Genomic DNA, 24,292 nt, shown 5'->3' with positions numbered 1-24,292 from the left:
CCGGGCCCACCCGGAACCACCCGGCGCACTGGGACCCATTCGACATGGACGCGCGGGGACCCAAAGCCCCCGGCGGGGACGCGCTGCGCGACGCGGTGAGTGGGGTCCCCTCCCCCCCCGCGTCCCTCCGCACCCGCGCCGCCTCGGGGGCTGAGGGCGGGCCCGCGGTGGGCGTGGCCAGGGTGGGTGGGCGTGGCTGGGGCCTCGGCGGCCCCCCGCCCCCGCAGGCCCTTCGCGCTCCCCGTTTGCCGCCGGGGCTTGCGCGCCAGACGCGGACGCTGCGGGCCCGGAAGCCGCGGCGAAGGGCTGGTGGGGTTGGCTTCCGGAGAAGAGTTTGTTAGGTGGTGTGCGCCCCGGAGTGCGCGTGTTCCTGACAACCGTTAAAGGCAGAAGAAACCCCCCGAGGGGAACCTGGTGACGGAAGGCGCCGCAGCCTCTTCGTGGGTGAAAGCAGATTCGGGTTGACGCCCGCCCTGCCTTGCCGTCTCTCCAGCGGAGATGTACGCGGACGCGAGCGAGCAGCGAGCCGTAGACGCGGCGCGAGGAGGGCCGCGCAGACGTGGGTCTGCGGCCAGCCACAATACCGGCGCTTCTAGGGCCGTTCCTCAGCGTCCGCGACCCCCACCCCCGCTGCTAAGCGGCCCACAGCGGAGGGCGGGGGGCAGGGGCTGCGGGGCTGCGTCGGCGCTCCCCAGGGTCTCGGAGGGACAGTCTCCCGTGTCACCTCCTGGGCATTCGGCAGTCTCAGTGCCGACGTCGGGGTGTGTGGTCGTTTTGAGTTAAGTTTTGTGCACGGTGTGAGGTAGGGGTCAGGCCTGTGCTTGGCTGTCTTACTGTTCAGCACCGTTTGAAGCGAGTTTCCTTACCCTTTGACTTGAAAAGCCTCGGCACCTGTCAAAAATCTAACCACCTAAATGAGGATGATTCCATTCCATGATGCTAAAATGCCCTACATCAAGAGTAAATATTAAAAACAAACAAACAAACCCAGGAAGGCGATAGATCCAATTTAATTAAATTTGAGACATCAAGAGACCCCAAAAAAGTAAATACTACGTTCACGTGTCCTATGGTTTATTTTTTCAGGCAGAAAATCTATTTCAGGAACTTCAAGAACATTTTCAAGCTCTGACTGCAACATTAAACCTCAGAAATATCCTTTTCTATCCTATAACAAATACTGTGATGCTTTTGAACTCTGAAATTATCCTGGAATACCTTTTTGTCTGCTACTAGTGGATAATTGTTGACCTAGGATTTCCTGGTGCTTACATTTGTGCCCTTCATGGTACCCTGATGTAGCCATTACCATTCACAGGTACTTACTTCCCCCGTGGCCAGCAATAGAGGGCATTTTGTATGACAACGATAAAATACAAGGACACAATGCACAATACTACCCTGTGGGGCATTTCCACCAAGCCCTAAATAAATCTGGGTAGTCTGCTGAATAACATTTATACTCTACCAAGCAATCCAAAACTTGCAATATAGGGTATATATATATAGGGTACTATAAATGGCTCTCCCGACCTTTGTTTTGTTTTGCAACTTTAGCCTCTCACCATTTTGTTAAGACATGATTTCAAACAGAATTAGAGTAGAAAGTTTGTTTCCACTTCAAGCAAAGCCAGATAATGGTAACATCTGCCCTAAGACTTGGCGAGCTAGAGCTTACTTTACACAATTAAATTCATTCCATAGAAAATATATGCAAAGTATTTGCATATGGAACCATTTACTTCAAATTTTGATTCTGTAGATGGGTTCCCATAGGGAAAAAAAATATTCTTTTTTTTTTTTTTTAAAGATTTTATTTATTTATTTGACAGAGAGAGACACAGCGAGAGAGGGAACACAAGCAGGGGGAGAGGGAGAGGGAGAAGCAGGCTTCCTGCCGAGCAGGGAGCCCGATGGGGGGCTCGATCCCAGGACCCTGGGATCATGACCTGAACCGAAGGCAGACGCTTAACGACTGAGCCACCCAGGCGCCCCGAAAAAAAATATTCTTAAACATGATAAAATTAAACTGTAGGAAAGTTGGTTTTAAACAGAATTAAGTTCCATTATATATACATACTCATTATAGAGTTTGGTTAAAGCATAAACATACCAGACCATCTCATGTCCCTGTGTGTGTATATACACAAGGGGAGCCAAGTTTTCAGGACTGAGCTCGCAGCTCAGAGGTTAAAGACACACTGCAAAAACCTCAGGGAAATAGTTAATTTGCACTGACCGGAAGGTGTTAGTACATGCAGTGTTTGACCCCCTTGTTTTAAAAGTTGCACTGCTGGGGCATTTTTATCCGTCGCCTTGATGAGTAGGTGCAGTTTGAAGTAGGGTCTTTCAGGGCCTTCAGGGCCTTCTGGCTGGTGCTCTGGACCCCATGTACAGTTCTCCTTAACGTTGTACTGGAAGAAATGGGAAATCGCATTGAGGATTTACAGAAGAATGTAAATGACCTAATGGTGCAAGCTGGGATTGAAAATTCTATTAAAGAACAAACGGTAAGGTCATCATTAGGAAACTAAATGTATTTGCCTTTTGCATATCTTTTGATTGCTTTCATCTTGAAAAATACAATCCCATATTTGTTCACTGTGGGGATTACTGCCTTTGTACTACATGGAAAACCTTCAGGAATAATAAGACATTTACAATGCTCTTTTCTAAGTAGACTAACTGGGACACTCCTATGAAGATACTTACCCATATTTTATTTCCATAATATTCTGATTATATAAGCATATTTTGAGTGAATACTTAGGTGCCTTTGTTTTCCCATTTTCTTTTACAATTGTTATCCTAAGTCAGCGGGCAAATGATCCATACTTAACCTGCTAAATCAGGGCCGGTTCACCTCTCAGCGACTTCTAAATATCTACATCTGGTATTCTGCTGAAAAAGGTAATGGGAAGCCATGCCCTGATGCTTAGGAGCTGCAAAACACTGCAGGGGGCACTCTGTCTCTAGGGTGCGTTCGGGGTGCTTCCGGTCCCACCTGCCCTGAGGCCTCAGCCTCCCCAGCCTCCTAGCCAAGCCCTACTCCCGCAGGGCTGATTTGGTGATAAGAGGGGAGCCTGAGGGCAGACACTGCCCACTGCAGGCTGGGGTTGGCAGCCCAGGAACCTGGGCCCTTCCCTTCATCACCCAGATCCAGCTGCTGTTTTAAATTCGGTTAAAACCACGAAATATTCGGCATCAAGTTAAATGATTAAGTAGATGTGGAAACCTCACCGTTTGATGCGCATGCAGCATGAGAAGTCAGATATCCAAGTTTGTTTAAAAGGGGTACTGCCTTTTAAATGAATAGAAAGACCTAAATAAATTGAGATGTTTGGATAAACCTGTGTTGGTTGGTTGCACTAGGTCAGGGTTCACAGAGGGCTTGTGCCGGGGACTTGAGGGGATTCTGCACACCCCTAAAACCCGTGTTCCTGTTGTGGGGAGGGAGAGGGGGAGGAGGCAGAGTCGGTGACTCCCAAAATGTTGAAAACGTTCTAAATTTGCCCGTGTCCCCATTAAATGACACCGTGGCCCCTTTCCTGCAGTTAATTCCATGCAGAGAGGCGGCGTATTGTCATGGGTGTTCTCTCCCAGATACTCGGGATGGTTAGTCACAGCGATGGAATACTGATGCAGAAGCAGTGTTTTGTTGTCTCGAGTCCACACTGTGTAGTCACCTCCGGTTGTGAATCCACTGTGGAAAAGGAAAAGCATTTAACACTTACGTTCTTCTATGTACTGAATTTTTCCTATCCACGAATGTTTTAATAAGTATAGGAAATTAAGGTATTTTTATTAAAAGCTTTGGATTCCAGTTTATTTAACTGTACATCAATTGGTATATAAATCAACCATTACCTCTTTCAAATTTTTTTCTTACAGACCTGAGGACGGTAGACTGGTCACTTGAAAATGTGGTAAAATCAAAACTGTACTTTTTAAATAATAATCTGCATGAGTTCTGATTTTTACTACTTAATTTAAAAATTCATTCTAATAAAATGAAAGATTAAAAGAACAAACAATCCAATAAGAACGTAATTCAGAAAGTGATTAACAAAGATGGTTGTAAAATTTTTCAAGGCATACCTTGTATATATAAGTCATGGGAGAAAAGCATTTTTTTCCCCTGAATTAAGTTTTATATAGATCTTTTTAAAAAACATCATAAGCTGTTTTCTGATTGATATTGCTTTTTAAATAACTGCATTCCAACCCAGCTTTTCCAGTCACAGAGTGTTTGGGAAGACTCACTTTAATCTGTCTAGTTCAAACAGATTTGGATAGCAATGTTCTCCAAACCAAACGAAACCCAAGAAAACAGTGTATCCAGGCGCCCAGTGTTCAGTTCGGAGGTCAACCTCACCCACTCCGCTCCTATAGAGGTTGTTACCTAAGAGAAGCACAAAGATACACTTAGTTTATTTTGTAGGTTATATAGAGACAATCAAATAATTGTCCAATTTACCTCTCTAAGCCAAAGTAAAACAGAGCTATGATCATCTAAAAAGGGGTTGGTAATAGGCTCTCGTTGTAAAAAATAACATTCCTGCATATGAGATAAATCTTACTCTTCATACAAAAGTCAAAATCACCCAGAATTCTACAATTTAGAATTAACCACTGTGCATACAATTTTATATATGGGTGATCATGTTGTTTATAATCTCATATCCTGTTCCCTTTTCATATCATAAACATTTTTTCCATGTGAAAATTTCATACACTTTTCATACTTTTTTTTTTTAATGGCTGACTACTATTCTATCATATGGCTGTAATAATTTAAACTTTCCCATAACTATCCCTTGGACATTGAGGCTACTTCCCACTTTCTTGCTATTATAAATAATGCTGTAAGGAGCATTGTTACCATGAATTCTGTGCACATTTCATTAGGGTCAGAAGTGTGACTGAAGGCCAAGTACATTTAGTCAAATGCATCTAAGAAAGGAAGTGTCATTTTGTACTCCCAACAGTGGTGCATGTCTTTCTTTTTTTATTTTATTTTTATTTTTTAAAGATTTTATTTATTTATCTGAGAGAGAGAGAGAGAGAGAGCACAAGCAGGGGGATCGGCAGGCAGAGGGAGAGGGAGAAGCAGGCTCCCCGCTGAGTAGGGAGCCCGATGCGGGACTCGATCCCAGGACCCTGGGATCATGACCTGAGTTGAAGGCAGACGCTTAACCGACTAAGCCACCCAGGTACCCCGTGTCTTTCTTTTTTTAATCCAAAGTTTTAAAATGGCATCATTTAAATTCAGTATTCTTGGAGATTTAAAACCATGGTAGTTCCATTGGATTATGTGAAAAATCTCAAAGCATCTTTTCTTTTCTTTTTTTTTTTTTAAGATTTTATTTATTTGACAGAGAGAGTGAGAGAGGGAACATAAGCAGGGGAAGTGGGAGAGGGAGAAGCAGGCTTCCTGCAGAGTGGGGACTCAATGGGGCTCGATCCCAGGACCCTGGGACCATGACCTGAGCCGAAGGCAGATGCTCAACTGACTGAGTCACCCAGGCACCCCTCCAAAAAAATCTCAAAGCATCTTAGCTGCTATTATAATTTCAGCAGAAACTAAAGTGGATATTTGAATTGAAGTAAACCAAACAGATTTGAGTCCTCATTAATAACATAGATCTCAATTAGGGGCGCCTGGGTGGCTCAGTCGTTAAGCGTCTGCCTTCAGCTCAGGTCATGATCCCAGGGTCCTGGGATCGAGCCCCACATCGGGCTCCCTGCTCCGCAGGAAGCCTGCTTCTCCCTCTCCCACTCCCCCTGCTTGTGTTCCCCTCTCGCTGTGTCTCTCTCTGTCAAATAAATAAATAAAATCTTAAAAAAAAAAAAAATACAAAACATAGATCTCAATTCAAAATCCAGGATTTTTAAGAAATTAAGTAGAAAAGAAAGCTTCTAGGTACCTGGGTGGCTCATTGGGCTCAGGTCGTGATCTCAGGGTGGTGGGATCGAGCTCCGCGACGGACTCTGCACTCAGAGGGAAGTCTGCTTGAGATTTCTCTCTCCCTCTCCCCCTGCCCCTCCCCCTGCTCGCACTCTCTCTCAAAATAAACAAATAAAATCTTTTTTAAAAAGCGGGGTGGGGGGGGTGGAGAAAGCTTCTATTCGTTATTAACTAAAATAAAAATATTAGGGGTGCCTGGCTGGCTCAGTTGGTAGAGCATGCGATTCTTGATCTCAGAGTCATGAGTTCAAGCCCCACATTGGGTGTGGAACCTACTTAAAAGATGAAATAAAAACATTTATGCTGCCAAAAAAAGTACTAACTTCTTTCTAAAGAAAGTTCCAAGCTGGTCCCTTTTCATAGTCTGACATTTAACATCTCACTTATTCACTCAAACCACAGACGCCTACCTGTAGAGGTTATTTGGCGTTTTATAATATCATACCTGTTTTAACATCTTCCTACCATTTTTATAAAGGATTGCTATTTTCCAGTATCCTGTCACATATATTTAAAAGATCAAAATGCTTCCATAAGGAAAAAGGGGAAAGTAGTAGATGGATTTACATGTGCTTAAACATACTTATTCTAATATAAACTAAATTTTTATGAAACTTTAGTAGCAAGCAGTTTACTCATAGAATACTTAAGTAAAATGTTGTGAATTCAATATCAAATGCTACATTCATATACTTGTAACTTAAAACTCATTTAACTCAAAATTTGGGAACTTACGAAAACATCAAGTTTAATAATAAAGGGCTTAATTTGTAAGTCAGCAGTTCTGGATGCAATTGTCTGAAGTTTTAAATTCTCACATGTAATCTCCTTTCTTTACAACCGTGGTCTCTTGCCTGATCTATCACCATAGGCTTTCCAAACCCCCTTTTAGCTCCTCCAAGGGGACAGAAAGATCTTCTCAGAACTAAAATTTGGTCATGTTACACCCGGTTCCCAAGGCAAAGCCTCCCATCTGTGCCCACTGCAACCTGTGCCCACTCTACCCAACCACGCCCCCGTTCTCAGACAAGCCCACCTCCCTCCCACCACGGGCCTTTGATCCTGCAGGTCCCCTTCTGGACTGCAATTACCCCTACACCCACTTAGTTAGCTTTTTAATATCTCATCTCAACTTGAAAATAAATTCCTCAGAGGTGTTTTCCTGAATCCCCATCTGGGTCAGATCTACTTTTTATATGATCTTCTAGTACTCTACCTATTGACTACCACCATTGTAAGTTCACTTTTTTTTTTTTTTTAACTTTTTTTTTAAAGATTTTATTTATTTATTTGAGAGAGAGAATGAGATAGAGAGAGCATGAGAGTGGGGAGGGTCAGAGGGAGAAGCAGACTCCCCGCTGAGCAGGGAGCCCGATGCGGGACTCGATCCAGGGACTCCAGGATCATGACCTGAGCCGAAGGCAGTCGCTTAACCAGTAAGTTCACTTTTTATGTGATCATTTGGTTATCTCCACAGGGCAGCCAGAAACCAGATTGATTTTGCTCAGCTCTGGGGCCCAGGAGCTACTCAAACTTTTTTTTTAAGTAAATTAATTAATGAATTTCAAGAGTTTCAAAATACTTTGCAATCTTTTATATGGTGCTTTTTGTCCATGGAGATGTGTGAGAGCTTAACCACTTCACCGAACAAGAGAATCAAAGGCCAGATGGAGGACGTGAGCTATCGCAGTGGCTGGGGAAGACTAGTGGGATGTTGCCCCAATACCATGTGCAAGGCAATACAAATCTCACTAAGACACTGTTGGTGTTCTTTGTATAGCTTTTGACGATAAATGTAAAAATGCCACAAAAGAGTACTAAAACCAGATGTATTTTAAAAGCCATTAATAAAAATAATGTAGAGAAAACGATTCAAAATGGCACCCATATAAAGTGAGTCCTCCCAAAGTTCCCCATTATGATTTTCAAGACATCAAACTTTCCCAACTAGCACCTCAACTTTCAGATAAGAAACCTGGTGAGGACATGAACATATCCTATATTTTAACTGAGTACCTGAAGGACCAAACTTTGGGTGTAGTTTTGTTAACATCAGTGAGTGGTTTTTAGGGTAGTTGTAGCTTTGATTCTGTCAGTGCCCGGAACTCCTCGTTTCTTCTCTGCATGGGCTCAGAACAGTAGGAAAGAGGTAGTCTACCGCAGGGACCCACACATAACAATCTACTGCAAACACACAAGGTTGCTGGTCGTTTTAATGTTTCAGATCTTTGTTTTGAACGTCTGAAAACTGTAAGTAAATGACATCCTGCCATGGTATCTTTCTGTACCTAGCTTCTCCATTTAGTAGTTTGAAATTCATCTATGTTGATGTGCGTAGCTCCACTTCAGTCACTAGCAACTGTGTAATAACCCTTTGAATTTTGTTTTCCCCTTGACTAATAATTGTTTCCAAGTAATCCTGCAATAAACACTCTTGCCTGTCTCCTCTGTGTCAGTTTCCTTAGGGTACTTGATTACTTAATGCATCCCTGAATATATTCTGTACCTCCTAGGCTTGTTGTCTCTGTGTCAGCTGCCAAGACTAATTCCTGGACTTTGCACGAAAACCATCCTGGAGAGGATGGGAAACAAATCATTCAGTGCTCAGAGAACCAGGGGTATTGGTATACTTTCTGCACTAGTTAATTTCAGCTTGAATAAAGCAACATGGTGCAGCAATGAGGCAAGGTTTGGTAGCCATGCAGATCTAGGTTTGAATTCATGTCCTCTGAATGAGTTGTAACTCTGGGCAAACTAAGCTTTAGTTCCCTTCTCTGCAAACTACCTGGCAGGTGGTTGGAAGGATTTGAGAAAATGGCTTGTAAATCACTAAGTTCAGGGTGAGGTAGACAGTAGGTACATAATAAGATATAAATTTATAAATACAACAAATTTATGGTAACTACAGGGTAAGTTTACAAATGTGGAGTGTAATTTTTTGCTTGTTTTTTTAACAGCTAATAAAGCTTTATCAATAAGATAAAATTCACATGCTATACAATTCACCCAATTAACACATACAGTTCAATGGTTTTTGGTATATCCACAGATGTGTACAACCATAACCATAATCAGTCTTAGGACATTTTAATTATCTCCAGAAGAAACCCCATACCCATAGCAATTGCCTCCCTCTTTCCCCCTCCCCCTAGTTTTAAGCAACTACTAATCTACTTTCTGTCTCTATGAATTTGCTTATTCCGGTATTTCATAAAAATGCAATCATACAGTATGTACTGCCTAGGCTCTTTCACTTATGCTCATGTTTTCAAGGTTCACCATGCTGTAGCCTACATCCATACTTCATTTCTTATGGCCAAATAATATTCCATTGTATGGATGGACCACATTTTGTTTATCCATTCTGCAGTTGATGGACATGCGAGCTGTCGCCTCATTTCAGCTATTATGAATAATGCTGCCACCAATGTTCTGTCCAAGTTCGTGTGGACAGACGTGTTTAGTTCTCCTGGGTATGTACTTAGGACTGACATTGCTGGGTCAAATGGTAGTTCCCTATTTTATTTTTTGAGGAACCGCCAAACTCTTTTCCAGAGGGTTCCCCGTTCTACCTCTCCACCAGCAGTGTATGAGGCTAACAATACTCCATGCCCTTGACACTTGTAATAATCGGACCCTCTGGATCTATGCACACCCACCCCAGCGGGTGTGAACTGGCATCTCCAGGCTTTGATTTGCATTTGCTTGATGAGTAATACTAGTGAGTTTTTCATGTGATCCTTGGCTGTTTGTTCTATCTTGGAGAAAAGCCAGAAGTAGAATACTGAATGTCTATTATATGCCAGGTACTTGGGGTCACCGAGATTTTTCCACTAGCCCCTCATTTGATATGGGAAATTTTGTAAATGGGAAAATTAAGGCTGGAGCAACAAAGCTGAGGATTTACATTTGAATTTTAAATCCACTTAAAGCACACCTCGTTTGTTCTTGCTGGTCTGTACTTGTGTTTCAGCCAGTCGGCCAGTCTGGCCATGGCAGAGTGCTTTTACACCACCAAGGGCCACCAGGCACTGCTCTAAGACACACATGGGATAGCAGACACCACCCCTCCTCACTTGAGAGAAGACGGAGTTTTCACAACAGAGCCTGTGTGCACAAGATGTGCCTGGGAAGTTCCCGACCACCCACCCACCAACGTGCTGCTGGGGCAAGAGAAACTCAAGACTGTGACAAGGAAACTAACTGCATGTACCGAAGGGTCATGGTTTCTACAGAAAATACAGTCCGCTTCAGTAGATTAAATACGATCTTAGGAGGAATAAGAGACAACCCTTACTCTTTATATTTAAAAAGAAAACTCCAAGGGCGCCTGGGTGGCTCAGTTGGTTGAGCAACTGCCTTCGGCTCAGGTCATGGTCCTGGAGTTCCAGGATCGAGTCCCACATTGGGCTCCCTGCTCAGCAGGGAGTCTGCTTCTCCCTCTGACCCTCCCCCCTCTCATGTGCTCTCTCTCTAATAAATAAATAAAATCTTAAAAAAAAAAACAAACTCCAAGAATCATTATTTTATTGCACTGGTTTTATAACCAGAATAAAAGACACTTTTTTCCCCAAGTGTATATTCTTTCTGAACTCAAGCCTTTGGATTCTTTTGTGGGTTGAACTGTGCCCCCTCAACCCCGTATATTCCTATGTCAGGAGGTTTTTGTTTTTTTTTTTTTAAGATTTTATTTATTTGACAGAGAGTGAGCACAAGCAGGGGGAGCAGCAGAGGGAGAAACAGACTCCCCGCTGAGCAGGGAGCCCAACACAGGGCTCGATCCCAGGACCTTGGGATCGTGACCTGAGCCGAAGGCAGACACTTCACCGACTGAGCCACCCAGGCGCCCCACTATGTCGGGAGTTGTAATCCCCAGTACAATGTGCCTTATTTGGAGAAAGGGTCATCACAGATGTAGTTAGTTAAGGTGAGGTCATGCTGCTGCAGGGTGACCCTCTCCAATGACCAGTGTCCTTATAAGAAGAGGAAATTTGGACACAGACACACAGGGAGAAGGCCATGTGAAGACGAAGGCCAGGATTGGGGTGAAGCACCAAGCCAAAGGATGCCAAAGATTGCCAGAAACTAGCAGAATCTGGGAGAGGGGTAGGGAGCAGAGATTCTCCATTACAGCCCCAAAGGAACCACCCTGACCACCCCTGGATCTGGAGTTCTTGCCTTCAGATTTGCAACACAGCTCATGTCTGCTGTCACCCAGTCTGGGCCTCTTTGTTACGGCAGCCCTGGGAAGCTCACATAGATCCCCAGCGCCGGGCGAACCAAACACAGTGGCCCCATAGGACATACACCTGAATTCCACTCCAATGGGAAAGATGACAAGTAATTTCGGACTGCCAAAATCCGTAATCTGTATGGCAAGTTTCTTAAAAAACAAGCAATTATGACTTTCCATCATTGCATATTTTATTTATTTCAGCTAGATATTTACAGATATTTGCTAATATAAAAATACAACGGCCAGGCAGGCGGAGAGTTGAGGCCATGCAACCCTTATTGCAAAGACCTTCCAACCCCTTCATCTTCGTATTCTCTTCCAAACGCTTTCTCTAAGTCTTTAAATAGTTTCCAATATTTCCACATGAAAACGACTGCACACCATTTCTGTGCATGGAGGCTGGGCTGAGCTCAGTATCTGTACTTCGTGGAGTAGTCCTTTGGAGACACGACCAGGCCGCGACCTTTCCGGGCACCCCGGTACACAGTCTCGATGATGTCTATCATTTCCTGTTTGTCTTCCATGGCCCAGTTGATCTTGTTGTTGTTACCAGTACCCAGGTCAATCATGATGTGCTTGTTCCTGCAATGAGGAGACAGGGGGTCAATGCTCACAAAAATCCTTCTAAAAAAGAGTTCTGTGAAAAAAAATGCCTTCTGTTTCCCACCATCACAAGCTCTTGTTTAACATTAGTTAAGAACACACACAGTCAAGAGGATCCACCACGATTTAGAAGATGGAAACAACCTAAATCCTATTTTAAAAACCCTCGCCTTTAAAAAAGGCTTGCTTGCAAGCCTTCTGTTTAGCTACTCCCTTAGGACAAACACCCTACAGGACAGTTTCAGTCACTTGGAAAGTGAAACTGTTTTCCAGAGGACTGTTACTAATTTACCTAGGAAATACAATATGAGTTTTTCATGGTGCTCTTGTGAGCACCTAGTGTACCACTTTATTAATAATAAAGTCCTAATTGTGAAGTCAGTATATTTTGCAATTCTACAATTAGGGAAGTAGATGATACTTTACAAATTTATTTTTTAAGAGGCTACTTTAAAAAATGAATTTATATGTGTACTTTACAAAGATATTAACCCTTGTTGTCCTTGGTGCACTAATTCTTCCAAGTTTGTTGAAGATTAATTTTCATTTATTTAACTTTTCACTTCTACAAGAACGAAGTACTCCACCCTGAAGTCTCCAGTCTGGCCGCCTTCCAACCAGACTGAGCATCCAAAAGGCAAATTTGATGTTTCTTCTCTGCTGCAAACATTTACTTTCAGGATAACATTCCACATCCTCACTCGGGCCCAGGAATCTGGGGGTCTGGACCCTGTTCCTCCCTCCATCACCTGTCAGCCACCACGTTCTTACAGGTTCCCCTGATATGGCCTGACTTTTCATGCCCGTGTGCCCGCCCCCTGGAATGCACGAGCTCATTCTAAACTTCCTCCAAATGTCCTTCAGCTCCCGCCACGCTGACTCAGTACTTCTGTCTCTATAAATACCCGTCCTCTGGCACCTGTTTCCCTTTGCTCATTTACTCAGCTGTTGCCAATCCGTGCAGTTCGGTGATGGCAGGAACCCTGTCTTAATCTGACTTAATGTCCTGTCGCTAGACCACAAAACCTGGCAGGACTCAATATACGCATTTGGTGAGAAAATTAACTTAAGTACTGATGCGCCTTGTCTTAGAAAGAGTGGAAGGAGGTTCGTCTTCTCTTCTGAGAGCAGCGCCAGACCTAACACCAGCATCCAGCGCCTTCTTTCTGCAGCCTCCTCCACCCCAGCGTCCACCGTGCCTAGGTCAGGCTGGCCACAGGCAGCGGGAGGCTGGACCCAAGACGGCCCTCACCAGTCGCACCTGAAGGGTTTGGGGAGAATTTTGAGCAGCATGGCCGAAAGGACCTAGACTGCTTTGGAGAGCCTGTTCGTAGAAACACGGACTTGGGGAGCATGGCTGATGGGCTCCAAAGGAAGGAAGGAACGCACTGCTGGGGATGGAGGGAAGGGGCCCTTGTTACGTGGGGGCAGGACATCAGGGCCACTGGCCTGCTTCTGGGGAAAGCAGAAGTCGTAAGGATGCACCTGGATGTGCACCTGAGGAAACAGCCAAGTCCTGAAGGGGCTGCCTGCTTTCTCCCTGCTGTGGACAGACAACATGGTGTAAGAACCGCTAACAGAAAGGATGAAGTCCCAGCCCCTCCAGATGGCAGAATAGGCTGCAATGCAGAAATGGCAGAGACATGGAAGAGGCCACACGACCTTGAGCAGAAGCCCAGGAAAGCTCCGAAGTGAGGAACGGTGCACCTCCCGGATCTTTGCAGATGCCCAGGACAGGGACTTGGGCTGCAGGGGACCGGCGGTGCAGTGAAAGGGAGATGACAGAACCCCAAAATGCTACTGGCTGCAGTAGGCTGAAAAATGGCCCAGCTGCACACACCTTTCCTGGAAAAGGCAGGAAAGCCCAGGCAGAACCCTCCCAGGGCTGGGGTGTCAGCCCCTTCTTTCTCACGTCCCCTTGAGAAACCAGACCTATTTCCTATGCTGTCCCACACTGTGTACTGGGAGAGCTGGGGCCACAGATAAGGGGTGTCCAGGAGCCTAAGAAGCCTCATCCATACCTGATTTTGCATATGGGAAGGACGTGAATCTTTGGAGCCAGAGGGCAGACCATGGTAGACAAAATCCTAAATTCAACCCCATGAAGTTCCTGCCCTCATCCCTGGGACTGTGATGTGATGAGATGCCAACCATCAGTGATGTTACAGACAAACGGAGTCTGGCAGATGTCTCGAAGGTTACTAGTCAACTGACTTTAAAGTAAGGAGATAATCCTGGATTATTTGGGTGAGTCTATTCCATTCACAGGCTCGTAGAAGCAGAACAGGAAATTGCAGAGATGGTGCAGGCTGTGGAGATGGAAGGGCCTCCAGGAGCAGGGAGGGCCCAGCATACAGCCAGCAAGGAGTCAGCGACCTCAGGCCCATGACCACAGGGAACTGCATTCAGCCAACAACCCAATGAGCCAGTGGCTTCTTCCCCGACTGACAGCGCCGATAAGGGCCCAGCCCGTGACCGGGGCCTCGTGAGACCCTGAGAGGAAACCCACTGAGCCTGCCTGAACTTGAGCAACAGAACATTGAGCTCATTTGTTACACAGAACATAAAGCCAATACACACCCTATACAATCCACCCAGACATTCCCTACCAGTTAGGAACGGGGTATGTCTAATGCTTAATACTGCTATTTGTCAACTTTTGTAATAACGATAAACAGAAAATTTGACAAGTAAAAACAATGCCAAATGGTGATTTCTTTCCGAATTAAATCTCCACAACTTTTTTTGACTCATGATGTTACTCAACTTTATTACATAAATACCATCAAATGTAAAGATATCTTGATTACAGCAAACTTCCAGACCAACAACGTTCAAGTGAAGTGTTAACTTTAAGAGAACATACCTGAAGAAAAACATGACAGTACACGGATCGTATAACTCATACATTTTGTTGAAGTCAGGCACTTCTGTAATATCCACAAGATAAATAACTGCAAAATTTTTAACCTAAAAGTAAGAGATTGAAAAAAACCCTATAAAATAACACATCAATTTCTTATTCTGTAAAAGCACATTAAAAAACAAACACAAGAATTTGTGTATAGAGGACAATTTTCAAACCAACTCCCCAACACTTTTTTCCCAGGAGCACTAACACACAGGAAGATAATGCAACACGTTCAGGGTCCTGACAACTGGCTGTTAACCTTGCTTTAACATTTTCAGAATACCAAGTTAAGGGACTCCTGCAGAAAATGTCCACAGATACATTATTCATGCTGATCTAGTAATAATCTATATGAACTTTTCTAAATTTGTACTTTTCCAAATACTTTATTGCACATAATCAACAACTGCTTTAAGACATGCCTTTAGAATTCAGCCATATGTTTCTCCCACTTAGGTTTGAACACCTACAAATATGAGTAGACTAGTACTCCAAAAAACATTGCATATAACAAATATTCTTTCATTTTTTTTCACTAATTCCAAGTTCATCAGACAGGATTTAGAAAACTCAGAAAACTATTAATAAAACAGAATCACCTCCAATCCCAACACCCAGAGTTAACTGCTACAAATATTTTTAGTAAATTCTTTCCCATTTTTTTCTGTTATACACACACACACATACACAGACATATAAATCTGTCTATACTATTTAAATAAAATGTGATCATACCACAGTATTTTATATCCTGCTTTAATTATGGACATTCTCTTATACAAATTATATACTTTCCCCAAACACAATATTTATGGCTACATAATACTTTATCAAATGGTTATGTCATTATTTTACCATTCTTCCATTATTTTCTGATTTTTCATGAAAATAATTCAGATTTTTCATTAATACCAATTATTCACCTATGAACATTCTTACCCTTAATTTGTGTACATATTTCATTATTTCCAAAGATAAATTCCTAAAATAGAATATAACAAAGGACGTGACATTTTAAAAGCCCTTATAAATGCTGTCTCAGTGCCTTCCGGGCAGCTTATACCAATCTGTACGTTACGGGCTGAGTTGTGTCCCCCACACAAAGAGATGCGCTGGAGTCCTAACCCCCAGTCCTCAGAATGTGGCCTTAATGTGGCCTTATTTGGAAGAGGGTCCTTGCAGATGTCATCAGCTATGATGGGACCGGCCATTCCGGATGGTGTCCTTTAGAGAAGTGGCCATGGATGACTTTTAGAGAGCAAGACATCTACAAGCCAAGAGCACCAAAGATGGCGGACGACTCCAGAGCATGGAGGATGTGCGGAGGCATTCTCCCTAGAAGGTTTCAGAGGCTGCATGGCCCTGCGGACGCCTTGGTTTGGGACTCTCGGCCCCCAGAATGTGAGAGGACAGACTTCTGTTGTTTCCTCTGCCCAGTTTGCGAGGCTTTGTTACTGCAGCCCCAGGAAATGCATACAAAACTAATTCTAAAATTCTGAATATAATTTGCAGATGAAATAATGTGGTTTCTGGGATTTGCTTCACATACTGCAGCATGAAAAATGTCAGGGGTCAGGTGACACAAGACTGACAAAGTATTGGGAACTGCTGAACCTGAGCAATAGGGTCAGAGGGGTATGCTCCTCTCTGCTTTGGGGACTATTAAAAAATACTTAACAGAGAAACTTAAGCCACCATCACCAAAAAAAGTTTACATCTAACGAGGACTCCTTTTGCCCCACAGCACTGGTCAGGAGAAAGCCTAAAAAACCCTTAAGCAGCAGCTCTCTGCGTGAGGGCTCTGACACCACCATGTGCCCGCTGTCTACACACCGTTTCCAAAAAGCCTTAATGCAGCGCCTTTATATTGTTGATACCCATCTCTGAAATCCTGGTTTCCTGTGCCAACAGCGAGAATGTGCTGGTCAGGGCACCAGAACCCAGTTTTATTTTCAGGGGTTAACTCATCAATTGTATTCTGATTTTATTTAAAAATAAAACAGAAACTGCAGCACAGAAGTTAAGACCATAAAATGGTCAGTGTGTATAAATATACACAAAATGGTCAGGTAGGAACCCTGACTCATTTTTATCCCTTCAATGCCTTGCTCTGTCGGCTAATGCACAAAATAAACACCAATAACAATTATTATATTAAATATTAACTTATGGAATCACCATGTAAATATTCAATTAGACTAAAAATCAGTGGGCAGGACTATAAATTACGTACTTTAGAAAAAAGGTAAAATCACAACTTTTGTCCTTTTTACTGTATGAAAAAAATTTTAGATAACATAAGGACTTAATTCAATAGACATTTCATAATCAGGAGGCAATTGAATAAAAGTAACTTGTTTAAAGATACAAGTCTACATCTCCTTTGCCTTCTTGTTCTATCTGGTCTATCTAACCCCCACTCTGAATTCTAGCGGGAAGCAAAGTATCACGTCAAGTTCACTTACCCCCAAACCTGGAACGTGCTCTTTCCTCACCACAGACTGAGAGCCCACTCTGTGCAAGACACGCCTTATTTCTAATTCTTTTAACACCCCCAAATAGAGACATTATTAATGTTTTGTGTACAATGAAATTAAGGCTCAGAAAGACAAAGCGACTCTAAGCTGCACAGGGAAGCAAGCAGCAAAGCTGAGACTCACCAAATCTGGCTCCAAAGCCCAACCTCTGGATGGGATTCCCTACCCAAGTCTTGAAAGAATTAGCCTGCCCGAAGAGGGCAGGAGGTCCTGGGGGAGTGGGGAATGTGCCAGGCTAGGAGGGCTGCCTGTGCAAGATAAAGATGCCAGGAGAGAACAAAGAAAGGGCAGAGGCAGCAGCTGGGACATGGGGTCAGAGGTGGAACGTGAGCCTGGAAATGCAGACAAGGGCCCTTCTAGGCCCAAGAAGTTCAGGTTATTACTTGTTTGTTTCCAAGTAAGGAGTGGGTTGGGGACTTAAGAAAACTAAGGAGCATCTAGAGAGAAGGTCTTACAAGTAATTCTGGGATGGCTCTGCCAAGGACACCACTGCCGTCTGCATCCAGCAGTGGCTGGTCCAGCCAGCCCACTGGAGAGCCAAGGAAAGGACAGGGGTGGCCAGGGAGGCACACTCACAAACCAAGTCAAGGGACCCATCCACGGCGGGAGCTGGGTCAAGTACCGGAGAGCTCATGTCAGACGAAGGCTGTGGGCATCTGTGATTCTGGCTACTGGAAGGTCATCAGTGACCGTGCAAGACCCACACAAGGCATTAAGTATGGACAGGCCCTGCAAGGAGCCTGGCTATGAAAAGAGGGAAGTCACTGAGGGTCTCAGGTGTAGAGAGATAGGGTCTCCCCCGGCCACCCCCAACTCCCTCTTTTGTGCAAGAAGAGAAGGTGGCTGGGTGGTGATGTGCACTGTGCACCACTGGTCCAAAGAGCCTCTGTGCAAAATGTTCCTTCCACATCCCTCAGGATAGCAGCACGCTCCTCTGCACAGCTTTACCAGCCAAAGTGACCCTGTGAGTTCTTAACCTTCTGCCTACACCTGAATTTCACTAAGCAGAGATACATTATTACTTTTTACATATAAAACAAAGATACCATAATTTAAAATGAAGATATTAACATTATAGTATAATCAGACATACAGACATACATTTGCCTCCTAAAGCATAAGCTGCCAATCCAACGGAAGCCCGAGATGCCTTTCTGACTCAATGTGAATTATTTAGCCAACTGGTTCTGGTTCCTAGAACCTCCAAATTTCCCAAGTTAAAGCAGAAATTGACACACGAAACCACATCCTCTTAAAAGTGATCAAAATGTATCCCATCTATTTTATTCATGAGGACATTCAACTACCCCAACTCAATGATATCACGTAATTTTCACACTATAAATGCTGGTTTTTATAGTGAGACTTTAAGAGCAGGCCCTATTTCCTTTTGCTTCCAACGGTGAGTAAGAAAACTCTAGCTCAGTCAGGAGTAAAATGAACAGGGGCACCTTGGTGGCACAGTCAGGTTGAGCATCCAACTCTTGGTTTCAGCTCAGGTTGTGATCTCAGGGTCCTGCGATCAAGCCCCATGTCGGGCTCCATGCTCAGTGGGGAATCTGCTTGAGAATGTCTCTCCCCCTCCTTCTGCCCCTCCTACTGCTCACTCTCTTGCTCTCTCTAAAAAAAAGAAGTAAACCACCAAGTGACACCCCAGTACTTAATTTTCTTCCCCCCTATATGAATTACATTATGGTCCTGCAGATAAATGTGAGGCTCAGAACCATGTCTGTGTCTTTACCGATGTGTCCTCAGAGCCAAACAGTACCTGACTCACACAGTACTAGTAAGTATTTATTGAATGAACTTTAACAATAGACTTGTATTTTGAAATGCAAGAAACACATTATTGTCACTAAAAATGTGTTTTTGGGCAGCATGAGCTTAATTATGTAATCCTGAGTTCAGAGTTCAAAGAGACCAGCCTTCAGAGATGGTGCCACTTCTTCTGGACAGAGGTTCTCACGGACTTGCAGAGAAAGGGATCGCGCATCCAGCCAGGCAGCACCGAGTGGACTTCCTCCAACTCTGTGCCTCCCTGCCAGTCTTTTTCCTCTGGAAAAGCCTCCATATGTCAAAGCTTCTCCTAACACGGGCTACATGGCTTCTGCCGTGATGCCTTCCACACGGTCTGAACTATTTTGCCTGAACATTTCACTTGCATTAAGGAATCTGTGCTTAACTATAACCCTGTGTATTTTTTATAAAACTGAAATGAAGCTAGGTATCTACTATATTTTCTCCATTTAAAAAATGTTCACTTTGAAAATATAGAAATGGAATGGAAAAACCACTGCCATGTGTCCAGCCCAGAATTTTTTGTTGTTAAGTAAACTCTACTCCCAACATGGAGCTTGAACTCAAGGCCCCAAGATCGAGAGTTGCATGCTCTTCTGACTGAGCCAACCAGATGCTCAAGCCCAGTATTTTTTAAACAAGTTATATAATTTAAAAATATATGACAGTCAAATAAAATTAATAGAATGAGTGTCTTACAGTGAAAAGTGTTTCCCTTTCCCCAGACCCACATGTTCACTCGTGAGGAAATCACATACATTCTGCTTTCTCCAGCGACATCATTAACAAATGCCCATGGTATTTAAAAAGCTTAGAAAATAATTTTTAATGGCCAAATAATATTCCATCCAGTGCCGAGGACATTCCCAGTTCAAATCCCAACTGTCCATCTCCGAGTCTGGACAAATTACTTGGCATCCCTACCTCAGGAGTCGTCATGGGGACCACGGTCAGGGGTCTGTGTCCTACCTGGCAAGGTAACTGGTCTAAATGCTCAAAAACTAGAGATTACAGTCATCACCATGCTCTCCTACCATCAGACACTGATTGTCGGTGCTTCCAGTTTGCTAGAAATTATAGCAGAAGTCTTGTAGAGCATACAAGTTTGCCTACTGAAGAGGGAGGGTGACTGAGTCCTTAAGGCTTTTCATACAATGCCAAACTGCTTTCCAAAAAGATATCAGGATTAACTTTCTCCACACCACAATAAGTACCTTTTTTATCTCTGATATATCTAAGAAACAATAGTACACTATTTTAATGTGTATGGCTCTGAAGTTTACTTAACCATTAGAATTTCCTCTTTTTTAAGTTCTTTGCCTCTCTACCCATGGGAGTCATCTTTTGAAATGGTGCTTTAAACTTATTTGCATATGTCTTCTATATCTAAAATAATATTTTACCTACTATGTTTGCAGTAATTTTAATTGGTTGTTACTAGTATTTTTTAAAAACCAGGAACTCTATGTACAAATTTTGTTTCTATTATCAAGTTGCTGATCATTTATAATAGTAAACATCCTTTCCAGCCCTGTTGCCTACACATTTTATAAGCACACTCCTTTTTCTTCAGCAGGTCACTGATTAAGCTGTTCAGCAGTCCTTCTACATGACCTGTCTCCAAGTGAAAGTAACTCATGCGAATCACTAAGACTGAAGGCCAGCACAGTATACCAACCACCATTCCAACCTTCTAAATAGAGCTCCTCCTCCAGCCAAGAACCCACATAAAATGCTGGAAAAACATGTTCTGGACTGTCAATTGCCACTATGTATTTTATTTCCGAAGAGCCATTTTTTAGGTGATTCATGTCAAAGCCATCAAAAAACTGCATGGTAACTTTATTTTCCCAAACTATTTGCCCGATTAGCTCTATCACAATAACTCCTGCAAATTTTGTGATGTGAATGATGATGCTGATAACAGTGGCTAATGATTACAGAATATGTTACTTGCTATGTGACAGAAGTGTTCCAGAAGTCTGTTCTATTAATTCTCTCCTCATGACTACCGTATGGGTTAGGCACTATTGTCCTTTTCTTACAGATGAGTAAAATGAGGCACAGAGACAAGTTACTTAAGATCATATGGGAGTAAGGAGCAGGAGCTAGCTTGGTCCCTACTCTTAGCCAGCACTCCATCCTGTCCCTCATAGCTTGCTGCTAGCTCCAAGGCTGTCATACCCAGAAACACAAATCCATAGCAAACATACGCATTTTCTTGGCCCTTATGAAATACCTCATTTGACTATACGTCAACTTCCAATAAGGTTCGATTTACTTTATGCAACGCTTAAGAATGATCCCTTAAAATCATTTCCAAAAGTTCCATACATATAGTTGTCTTATATACAACTTTATTAGAATGTATGATCACGAGTCAACGATATCATTGAGGTTTTGCATATTTTAAACTCTATCTGTATGGGTTTTTTTTAACACACAAAAATTAAATGTCCCATTTATTCCTTCCCATCATGGGATGAGCTGTGACAAACTGTTCCTACAAAATGGCAAGACAGCTCAGAGGTACACAAAACAGTCTCTCTTTGAAGCTGTGCATAAAATCAGCTGCTGAACAGGAAACTTTGTTATTATCACTCTACCAAATTCCAGACATCTATAAAATTGTCTCGTAGATCTCTTACGTTTTCAGTGCAGCTCAAAACTAACCCAGCATGAGGTGGGGGTCTGGAGGCTGGCACTGCCAAAGCATTAAGTCAACACACCACATTCCAGGAGAAACAATCGAATCAAGACCAGCCTAAACAGTGGAACTTTTACTCACTTTAAAACAGCTGGGGTATCCAAACAGGGCTCGTAACAAGATGAGGAAGATCCCCCACCATCTGCCATTTCTGCAGAGGGAGATTTTTAAATAGAGTTAAGTTGTTCTTTATACTAAAACCTTAAATTTCAAAAATTCCTCTTGAGCTTCCCCAAAAAGGGCTTCCAGAATTATAAACTCTTATTTTGCCTTTATACTAAGAAGAAAATAAAGCAATAAACTTGTGATGCGTTTCAAGTTTGCATTTTTAATAACTGTACTGTAATAATATTTTATTAAAAGTTTATCAAAATTTTTGGACAAAAGGAAAAGTACCTTAAAAAAAAAAAGAAAAATACTCAAAGTGAGCCCAGTTAAGCTGTTCTTATCAATAGAGTCAATACCAAAAAAGAGTGCGTCCACCAATGATACAGAAATTCAGTCTATAACGACATAAAGGGATGAGAAAAGACTCCTATAAAAGTGCCTAAAAGCTTATGTTAACACACAAAATCTGTCTCCTAGCTAAGAGCATTTTGCTGGTTTTGCTCAGATGTGAGGAGCCAAATGACCATCTCATCTCTAAGCATCCTGACCTTGCGCTGAGGGCAGGGGGAGCTGGTCATCACCTGATGTTTATACCACCACCTGCAACGTAGAATTCAGAACACACACCCTAAGTTATTTCAAAGTGAACAGAGCAGCAGTGTGCTTCTCAGAAAAGTGCTTGTGGGCAGTTCCTCACTGACCTCGGCAGTATCTGCCCTTGACCACTATAACCTAAGCAGGGCGTAAATGATTTCCTGGCACCACTTCATTTACGACTTCTGACCCCAAGTGGGAGGATTCCCAGTGTCAGGAAACTGCTGCTCTCCTGAGTTCCCCAGGCACCTCCTCAAGCTCCTTGAGGAAGAGGAAGGGAATGGCTGGTAACCACAGCATGCCTACTCTGATCCCGACCTCTGTCGAGGGGTTTTTCAAAGTCATATCAGAATTCCCAGGGCAGCTTCTTAAAAGGGTTGTTTCTGGACCTCACCCCAGACCAATAGAATCAGAACCTCTGAAATGCACTTCACAAGTATTCCAAGTGATACTCATGATGACTGACACAGAAGAACGGTCTCTAGTGTTCCCAATGCCACCACCCACGCCGCACTTTGCCTCTTCTACCAAATAGGACAGAGTAAAAACTAGCAATGAAAGGTTAGTTGTTTGTTTTTTAAGTAAACTAACCCCAATGTGGGGCTCGAACTCATCACGCTCTACTGACTGAGCCCCCCAGATGTCCCAGAAGGTCAGACAAATTTTCCTTTCCTAAATACAAGATATATCCTTACATCTGCTACTATCTACCAAGTTATTTTAACCCCTTATTCCTCTGAAAGAAAACATGGCTTCAATGTTTCCATTACTTTTACTCTTCATTAAAGTGACCTCTCAAATTATCTATGGAATGTCAATGTTAGATATTTTATTAACACCATTATGTATTTGCTCTTTGTCCTATTGCTACAATTGCAAAACTCCAAATTAAAGTTATCTTCAAATCACCATGAAGAAACTACAGAAAAGCACTAAGCCCTGGTTACATAACAGTGCCAAGGACGGCACTTCCCTTATCAGCAAACAAGCAGCAGGACAAGCTACAGTACTAACATTAAAAATCGGGAGCACGATTCTCTTTTCTCCTAACATCTCCTGCAACTGAATCACTGGAAGCTACAAATCAAGCGACTTACAAAGAGTATGCAGGGGAAAAGACCAGAAGAAAAGTAACAGGGTTTACCGTCCGCTTCCCAGGAATGTTCTGCTTCACGAACACAAGAAACAATGTAGCCAAAGTGGACAATCCTCTTAAACTAAGCAGTTTAAGCAAACTCCATCGTTCTTGCCAAAGTCTCTACGTGCGTTCTGCTCAGGGCACTGCAGAGGAGGAGTCATGAACCTCTTTAAAACCGGAAAGTCGACGGAACCTCGCCCAGAAGAGGGCAGAAGCTAATGCGTACAGGTCTGTGCTGAACGGGCTGCGCGTTAGAAAGGAAGGCTGAACGAGGAGCGGGGACGCACGTGGGACCTCAGTCTGCAACTGCCCACAGGCCCGGCGGAGGGAACAGACCGCCACCGAGGCTGACCCCGGAATGCCACGCGCAGCGGCCGGGCTGCGTTACCTTCTCGGCTATACTGTAGAGCACCTCGTCCATCTTCATGCAGGTGGGGTCCCAGTCGTGCCCAAAGCGAATGACCACCACGCGGTCCTCCTCCGAAAGGATGGCCTGATCCACCTGCCAGCCGTTGTGCAAGTGCGGGAGCATATACGACATCTCGGAGGCGGGTCCGGGGGGCTGCGAGGAGAACTGCGGGCACCCGCTCCTTCCCGCGGACTGCTGGGCAAGGGCGGCCGAGCGTCACCCCGCCCGCGCCCCTCCGCACGGAGGGGCGGGGCCGGGGCCACGGGGATCTCGCCACCCCCCCC

General features: G+C 43.6%; 2 protein-coding genes across 8 annotated transcripts in view; one reads left to right on the top strand and one right to left on the bottom strand.

Moving 5' to 3' along the window:
• The first annotated feature begins 6 nt into the window (after nucleotides 1-6).
• On the top strand, nucleotides 7-4,088 carry HSBP1L1 (heat shock factor binding protein 1 like 1). Its single transcript, XM_034996055.1, has 4 exons — nucleotides 7-95; nucleotides 1,087-1,153; nucleotides 2,416-2,510; nucleotides 3,892-4,088. The coding sequence occupies exons 1-4, from the start codon at nucleotides 45-47 to the stop codon at nucleotides 3,895-3,897; spliced, it is 219 nt and encodes a 72-aa protein (XP_034851946.1). The 5' UTR covers nucleotides 7-44; the 3' UTR covers nucleotides 3,898-4,088.
• Nucleotides 4,089-11,354: 7,266 nt separating this feature from the next.
• The window catches only part of TXNL4A (thioredoxin like 4A), a 13,200-nt gene continuing 262 nt past the window's right edge, over nucleotides 11,355-24,292 (bottom strand). The window contains exons 1-5 of one of the 7 annotated variants that reach the window (XM_034996053.1): nucleotides 23,606-23,966; nucleotides 22,416-22,467; nucleotides 21,841-21,910; nucleotides 14,674-14,777; nucleotides 11,355-11,786 (exon numbers count right to left, since the gene is read on the bottom strand). In XM_034996053.1, the coding sequence (XP_034851944.1) occupies nucleotides 11,615-11,786; nucleotides 14,674-14,717 (216 nt within the window). In that variant the 5' untranslated portion in view covers nucleotides 14,718-14,777; nucleotides 21,841-21,910; nucleotides 22,416-22,467; nucleotides 23,606-23,966 and the 3' untranslated portion in view covers nucleotides 11,355-11,614. Of the gene's footprint in view, nucleotides 11,787-14,673; nucleotides 14,778-21,840; nucleotides 22,071-22,415; nucleotides 23,967-23,987; nucleotides 24,204-24,292 lie in introns of those variants that run through there. The other 6 variants (XM_034996052.1, XM_034996051.1, XM_034996054.1 and 3 more) reach the window with 6 other exon arrangements.

This window comes from Mirounga leonina, unplaced genomic scaffold (assembly GCF_011800145.1).
Source record: "Mirounga leonina isolate KUSES-001 unplaced genomic scaffold, KU_Mleo_1.0 Mir_93, whole genome shotgun sequence".
Taxonomy (NCBI): domain Eukaryota; kingdom Metazoa; phylum Chordata; class Mammalia; order Carnivora; family Phocidae; genus Mirounga; species Mirounga leonina.
Note: the sequence above shows the minus strand (reverse complement) of the source record. Positions and strands in the feature narration are given on the sequence as shown.

Bases quoted from the DNA above. Each gene is read 5' to 3' on its own strand.
- HSBP1L1 (XM_034996055.1), top strand. From the start codon at position 45: ATGGACGCGCGGGGACCCAAAGCCCCCGGCGGGGACGCGCTGCGCGAC. The intron at 96-1,086 runs GTGAGTGGGGTC...TTATTTTTTCAG, and splicing joins GGGACGCGCTGCGCGACGCG to GCAGAAAATCTATTTCAGGA. The intron at 1,154-2,415 runs ATATCCTTTTCT...TTAACGTTGTAC, and splicing joins TGCAACATTAAACCTCAGAA to TGGAAGAAATGGGAAATCGC.